This window comes from Paralichthys olivaceus, chromosome 5, assembly GCF_024713975.1.
Source record: "Paralichthys olivaceus isolate ysfri-2021 chromosome 5, ASM2471397v2, whole genome shotgun sequence".
Classification (NCBI taxonomy): Eukaryota; Metazoa; Chordata; class Actinopteri; order Pleuronectiformes; family Paralichthyidae; genus Paralichthys; species Paralichthys olivaceus.
Genome location: NC_091097.1, coordinates 9,150,879 through 9,158,917, shown reverse-complemented (window position 1 = coordinate 9,158,917; position 8,039 = coordinate 9,150,879). Strand labels below are relative to the sequence as shown.

At 38.5% G+C, this 8,039-nt stretch overlaps 1 protein-coding gene across 6 annotated transcripts in view; it reads left to right on the top strand.

Annotated features, from left to right (window-relative positions):
- The first annotated feature begins 960 nt into the window (after window positions 1-960).
- gpatch8 (G patch domain containing 8) overlaps window positions 961-8,039 on the top strand; it is a 28,161-nt gene continuing 21,082 nt past the window's right edge. For 2 of the 6 annotated variants that reach the window (XM_020094486.2, XM_020094487.2), the window contains exons 1-3: window positions 1,162-1,225; window positions 6,395-6,472; window positions 7,335-7,370. Coding sequence is in view for 1 of the 6 variants with exons in the window: in XM_020094485.2 (XP_019950044.2) it covers window positions 1,181-1,225; window positions 6,395-6,472 (123 nt within the window). In the remaining 5 variants the exon portion in view is untranslated. Of the gene's footprint in view, window positions 1,226-6,394; window positions 6,473-7,334; window positions 7,371-8,039 lie in introns of all 6 variants that reach the window. The other 4 variants (XM_020094485.2, XM_069525737.1, XM_069525735.1 and 1 more) reach the window with 3 other exon arrangements.

Here is an 8,039-nt window from a genome sequence, read left to right as displayed (position 1 = left end):
ATGTGGCTCATGTTTTGAGGTACATTACAACCCATTTAGAAGATATCAGTATAGGTTTGTTGTTAAATGTACAACATAAACTAAAATGGAAATGTTCCTGATGCCTGCAGACACCAACCCAAAATGTAAAAGTGTTATTACTAACCTTAGTTGATGAATCAATTAGTCATTTGTCAGAGTTGATTCCCAGTTATAGTTGATTCATTGTTTAAGTCATTTCTAAAGCAAATACATAGTGATATGAGTATGGGAACCAGAGCTTCAGGGAAAAGTGATGGTTTGTCACTATTTCAATGATCATTGCCAAGCTTATAATGAAAAAATGTGTTGATAATAGCATTATAATTCTCCTATGATGGAATGATAAACTTGTGTTGTAATCTTTTGACACAGCAAAGTTAGAGCAACTTTATAAAACACAACTAAATATAAACAAATAGTTCTTAAAGGATCAGTGTCTAAGATTTTGGTGAAAAGGATCTATTGGCAGAAATTGAATTTAAAATAATTCCACTGATGTTTTCACTCATGTGTAATCATCAAAATTATATAAATTGTGGTTTTCTTTACCCTAGAATTTGCCATTTATAATCGAGAGTGGATTGCCGCCATGTTTTTCTACAGTAGCCCAGGTTAGAAAAAATATACACCTTTTTAGTTTTTATGACAACTGAAGGCTACCACAGGTTCTCTTTCATATTTGGAAGGAGAGGGTGAGTTGAGGGGTATTCAGCTGCAACATGCAACTCCACCAATAGATATCACTGAATTCTACACACTGAACCTTTAATACTTAAAAATACTTTAAAGTATTAAAATGTAAATAATCGCATTAAACTAGGAGGACAAATGTATGTAATAGTGCAGGAATAATACATTTGTTGACATGTTACTTAACTGGGGCACGTTTCTATATAAATCTGTAATTTATCAAGGTACCTCTGGGGGCCCCTTTATGACACTTTCTTCTAGTAATGTCAGTGGAGCGGCACATGTAAACCTTAGGTGACACTGTAACATCCTGGTGGAAACAGCTTAGTGAAATGTCTGACTGAATCAGTTGTGAACTGCGTAGCATCATCATCATCATCCTCCTCATCTTCATCATCATCATCACCACAGCGCTGGTGTAGGACGCGGACGGAGCGAGCAGCAGAGAAGCTGCTGCTGTGTTCAGAAAATGGCCGACAGATTTTCTAGATTCAACGAACAGCGTGATTTCCAGGTAACGTGCGGTGAAATGTCGAGCATGTACACGGCTCCTCAACACGTTTGGATGTTTCCTCTGACGGACTCAGGCGGGGACAAGTCGAACGCCGTCGAGCACTTCGCTGTAGATGTCGCTCGCTAGCACCGCAAGCTAACGAAGCTAACGCCAGTGCGCTGCGGCTCCTTTGAATTTAACTTCACTCACGTCTCCGCTGCCTGGTTTATTTCGCTCACACCGCGGGTTATTAACCGTAACACTAGTCAGCGTCAACCCGCACATCCACGCGACAGTAAAACACACACCCGAGTCTGATTTGCTCGTTAGTGACCTTGGGAAGTCTGGTTATTTATCGACATATGCTAACGATGGATAGCTAGCTAGCAGGTAGCTAACTCGAAGGCTCGTTGGGTGATAACAGCGCTAGCCAGAAATGGCTGTATCATGTTGACAACTGGGGCACAACGACTAAAGCTAGTCAGCACGTTTAAATGAACACAGTTCAGTTCTAGTTGTGCTTTTATGTGATGGTATGATTTGAATTTACGTCTAATATATTGGTTCATAACTATAAAGTGCATTTGAGAAGGTGCATTTTGGATAAACAAACATGTTCGTCACATATTTGCAGTTTTTCTCTATTGATGTCAAACGTGTTTTTCTTCTGCTCTCTCTGTTGTTTCTCTTACACGCCTTTATTTGTCTGTTTGTTTGTTTCTATGGTGCAAGTAAAATGATCTTAAGCCTCAAAACAGAAGTCTAGTGCAGCAGAAGCCTTGAAAGTGTTTTCGCTACTCTGATCCAGAGCTGTAATGATCAGTCGATAATCGAACAATAATATTTTGATGATGAAATTAAAATGTGCTTTTCTGAAATGCGCTTAACTCGATTCAGTTTAATTGTTTGTCAAACACGATAACATCTTTTGGATGTTGGACTGTCGGTCACACTAAACAAGACATTTGAAGATGTCAGCTTAAACTTTACAAAGGCTTCACTGCCACGATGCACCATGTCAAACATTATGAAACACCATTTATCAAGAAAAAGGATCAGCTGATCGATCGATAATGAAAAATATTAATAATTGACACTCTTCTCCAACCATTCCACCTGTTCATGCTGGCTCTTTCTAATGCACCGTTAAGGGCATCAGGAAACAAATTGCACCATTTAAGCTCTGTGCAAATTGTATTGCTGACTCAATGTGAAACTGATATATGGCCTCAGCAGGTTGAGTTAATCAAATCAATTGGATATTTTGCAAAGTAATGGCTGTTTCTCAGCCCCATTTGTTTCCCTGGACAGTGTTTCACTGTTGAGCTGCGGTGCAGTGACAGTAACACAAAGAGGGGATTTTATTCTAAAAGGACTAACTCTGGAAGACATCCTCTTGAGTTTTTGAGACTTAAGCTGGTGCTGCATAGTGGCTACTCATTATCTTTAAAATATGTTTGTTGAACTTTGTCCCCCATCATTTTTTTACTAAAGAATATTGGCACAGGCCTTTTGATGGCCACAATGAACAAGAAGAATGATATAAGTTAGAAAAACCTGTTTCAGTACATATCTTCATCTGTATGTTGTTTTAGGACAGACTTGAATGTTGGACATATGCTTTTAAATGTACTATGCAGTGGATATGAAGAAGGCTGCATGATGTAGTACACTAACAAAGTATACTTATTTTGCTAGCTATCCCTACTGCAAAATAATTACACTAGTTTTGGCAAAATACATTATTTCAGGTTATTTATTTACAATGTGAGTGCCAGAGTCAAGTTTCTGAATTTATGAGCTCTACCACTTGCCTATCTGTGATCTGTGACTACACCTTGTAAAAGTCAAAAACCACACTACTGGTAAAATGACAAAACAAGCCTCAAACCTATTTGAAATTTGTTATTGCGTAATTTTTATGTTAAATCGGAATAATTTCTAAATCCCACATAGGATGTTTGAAACAGCGATTACCTGGCATCAGTAATATTTATTTTTTTCATCCATCTAACAGGATTTTAATTATTTGGAGCTTCCCACGTTGTTAGCTAACACACCATCTGGCAGCACATGTGAATCACGTTGAGTAACAGTTTTACCATCCACGTCTGTGTTTGTGATTTATTTTCTTGCTAGGTGACAATTCCGCTGAGTGGATTTTATGCCAATACGGAAACTTGAACCTCAGGTGACATTCAGTTGAACGTGTTGCTGGGATCAAGTTAGCATGTCAAATTTTCAGAGTTCTCAATCACAGTATTTTGGAGAAAGTCAATTGGGGTTAGTCAAGTCAAACTAGTGTCTTACAGAGAGTTTTGGGGAATACGTGGTTGTGTTCATTCAGACTCAGATTTCATGACGCGACAGTCTACGTCTGAAATTAATTTATCTTGTTCTGTACATTGAAATTATTATCATCAAGAAGACAGTAATTACATGACACTGAGGAACTTTAGTGGTGACGTATGACTCTGTTTTTTCCAGTGATCTGTGAACAAAATGGAGATATGTTGTATCAACAGTGAAGTTCAGGCTGGGTCATACTTAGGGCTCAGATGAGTAATTTGAATAAAAAAACGCAGAGGGAAATGTCTGTTCCTTCTGATTCCGTGTTCCCCTCCTTGCATTTGAATAATGACATTACCTTCTGTAATTGATGCCACCAGTAAAAATATGGGAAGTGTTTCTGAACAAAGTAAGTGAAGCGTTGGTCAGGTTTATAAAGTATGCTTTAGTCATATGTGATATTTTGGTCACACAGATAATATTGTAGTTTAAAAGTTCTACTGAAAATGTATTACATTAGCTATGTTTGTGGAACTATTGCTGTAGCTGTTGTTGAAATGGTCAACTTTGATATGCTGTGAAACTTATAACAAGTTTAAAAATGTGTATAAGGAGCGGTTTGTGTAATTGTTTTTTTCCTCTACGCCCCCTGTGTTGGTTTCCAGTTAGAACTCAGTATTCTGCTGTTTTGTCAGTGAGGTGATTGCTGTGTGGTCTGAATGAGACTGTTGAAGGCAGCTCCAGCACAGTGCAGCTCTGTTTGTGAGATCTAATGTGAAGGCATTCATATGCTCAGTATTCAGAAAGTTGCTCTCTTGACTCCATGGACTAAAGCTCGCTGCCAAGCAACACGGCGTAGGAAACACCCACAGATGGTCTACCTAAAATCCATTGCACAACCAGTCCAACAGCTCTGTTCATTTACATTGTTGTTGGAGCTTTAGCATGTGGCTAATCTCCAGCTTCAGAAACACACAAGGCAATTTATGAGCAACCACACAGTTGGCTAGCCATGGCTCTATCATTTCCTAATGGAGCAGTCACTTCAATGCCGTAGCACAAATGGAAATCTACTGTGTTAATGCACAGAAGGGGTCCGAGCGGAGATAATTTCTTTTGCATAGATTTGGTGTTTGTGTACCAGAGGCGGGCAGATGAGGAGGCGAGCAGCAGAGAGAATAAGAAGTCATTGTGGTGGGGATGGGGCTGACAGCACATTTAGTGGTCTAAGCAGAAAGCCAGAAGGAGGACACATGGGAAGGGAGGAGGGGAGCAGGGAGACATCGATTTGTTCATAAATAAATCCTTTGCTCTACCCCAGCATCTTCTCCTCTCCTAATCCCTGGCTTCAGTCATACTGATGCAGGGTCCTGTTTTGTTTGAATTAATGACAGACAGTTTGACATCAAATCACATCATCTTTGTGGGCTGATTAGAGCAGTTGCTTATCTCTGCAAAACCAGTTTCCCAAGAGAATGTGGTGGGTAAAGCCTCCTGCATGGCCCAGCCCTTATAAGCATTGTGCTGTCTACCATTTTAAGCTGCATGTTTCAACCCTTAAGTAAACATAATAAATCTAAATATGTCATAACGATTGTTACATTAGATTAAGCTGCCTACGCTTGTGCGATGCCCAGTTTTTACAGGCAGTAATTTAATAATAATATGCTGCACAGATGTTTTTTGTGGATTTTTGTGCTTGTGTGAATGTCAGGAGAAAACAAGACTTGCAAACATGACCTTCATGTCTCCTTTAGTGCATTAGAGAGGAAGCCATCTGTCTCAGAGCAGAAACAGCTCTATAAACACACTTCTTTTGGTCAGGATGGCAAGCCCATCACTCACTCTGTATCCCACCCAGAGCACAGATTTAACCATAAACGCTCTGTTACTACTAGTAAAGTCTTGCTTCAGATTTAGACTCCAGCCCGAGTCAGCCAGAATTAATTGGCAAAGAAAAAAGTAACAGAAAGAAACCATTTCAAGTACATTTCTATTTGTGACTTTGAAGAAACCAAAACTCTCCCAAACTGAAATTTAATGTACAATATAAATATGCCCTTTTTAAAATTACAATTACAGGCAAACTGAATAAAAGGTAATAATAGGCAACAAGGGGACACATGGGTCCAGTCAGAATATGGTATATCTGCTGTGCATACTTTTTGGAGCTTAGCAGCTATGCTGGACTTTATTAGGATGTTTCTCTACATATTGGGGATATGTTATGATATAATTAATTATTATCTTCATATCTTGTAAACTGTATATTGTAAATGTAAATTGTGTTGTGGTTTTATTTTAGAATTAGGTGAAATCAGGAAATAATATTGAGATCATTTGGCCCATCACCAAAAATACATATTACTTTGCTGTTGTAGTGAATAACAAATATATTATCTTGCTTATCACAAGTAGAATGTCAACTGATCCTATCTTGTGTATAATATAATATAATTTCCAGATTGCCATTCAGTTTGTGTAATCGACAATTATTCAATGTGAATGAGTATTTTTCAGCTCAAATGATAGACAGCAGGCACACCTCCTTGCACTGTTTTGGAACACAAAGATAGTCATATTTCAAAAAGCTCAATTTGAGGCTTCCTCAGAAACTCAGTTGAACAGTTAGTGCTGCAAACACAAATTGTCACATTTTCAAGTCACAGATTTGTTCTGTGTAAAAGAAAATGATAACCCAAATACCAAAAGATATTTAATTTACCATCACATTATCCTCACAACTGATTTGCTCTACATTTTTGCTTGAAAAATCATTGATAAGTGATACATCAGTCATCAAAATAGCTCCTGATTTTTTTGTTTGTTGACCTGCCACTCAAACCAGACTCTTTCCCTGCTTTGATTCTAAAATAAGCTTCGGTGTGATGTGTCCCTCAGGGTGGGAATCACTTTGACCAGTATGAAGAGGGCCAGCTGGAGCTGGAGCAGGCGTCCCTGGACAAGCCCATCGAATCGGTAAGGCTACATCCATCATCCCGAACCATTGGACCAGCTGTGAGAGTGGATATGATTGGTCCAGGGAGGAATAAAAACCACATCTTTATTTTACTCCATTCATTCTGTCCATGTAGATGCATCCAGTGTTTTCTTGAACACACTTGCCATGTAACCTGTAGAATCACTTGTCTCATGTCTATTAATTCCCTTTAAAAGTCCCTCCCACTTCCCATGTCCTCTGCCTACTCCATTTCCTGTGTGACAGTTAAAATGATTGTGTATATATGCTAGATCTTGCTGTTTTTTATGTAGAGCTTACATATAAAAAGTTTTATTTATTTATTAATCCATTAGTCATTGTTAGTCATCTTAGCACTGAGATGAGATGACTCTGAAAGCATGAAGTGGATAAAGCACTGTCATTAATGGCTGCTATCTATCTACTGGAGCTGGAACAAACTCAAAAAATTCATATTTGATAATGAACAGATTTTATTCTGAATTATTGATACAGCGACTTTGAGTAAGGTTTGGCATAAGAGCCCTCCAGTTTTGTTTTTTCTGGTATGATCCATTATTGATCTACCTTTTCAAAAGGTATAGACATGCATCTTAAACAAGAATAAACATATTTGAAGTTAAAAAATAGTCAAATTAGGTAGAGTTTTCAATGTATCGAATATAAAATCCATGCAGTGCTTATTCCACACCATTCCAGCAAACGAGCACACATTAGATGGTGTGAATGGCTACATTTGTGTTAGAGTGAGTGTGTGTCTTTGTAGCTTTAGAATAAATGTGTTAGTGTATAGTGTTTGTGTCTATAGGACAGTTATCTTATTGTACACAACTTGGGGTGTTCGACATTTCTCTCCTGCAGCGAATCGGCCCCTATTAGCTAAGCAGCAATGACCCGGTTTGTATTTGCACGCTCTGCTTTCTTACTCCTATCTTTAGGGTCCTTGTAACGCTTCTCTTACTATCTTTCTCTCTTGCTCTCTCTCTGTTTCACTACTGTCTCTCTACATCTTTTCTCTCTCAAGCTCTTACTTTTCTCTCGCTCCCTCCCTACTACACAGTGATTCGGTGTACAGTACCCTCTGTCATTCTGTGCTGGCATGGTGCTTGTGCAACTGGGACTGCATTTTTCGCTGAAGAGGCACATCAATAATAGCGCAGGCAGCTCTTTTCTTTCTGTCTCTCCCTATCTCTCCATCCCCTCTTCTGTCTCTGGAGCACTGTGGTGAGCAGGCCCAAACTCCTCATACCTCCAGTTGGGTTAACCTTTCCTCACCATCAATCAGTTTGCTCTCTTAACAAATTGGAACCATCAGCGACCAGGTTTAGATCCAAATATATAGATCCAGTCTATTGAACATAAATGTATAAATGATACAGGTTTCTTAATAATCTTCTGTCCAGTCAAGGATGAATAAATTATTAATCATTAAAAACTTGAATAAACATAACTAGCCTTTAAATTCTTAGGATTTTCTAGAGAACATTTTAGATGACTCTAAACATGCATTTCAATGTAAAGAGCTGTAGACTGTATATGATCTTAAATGACACATGACCATTTCAC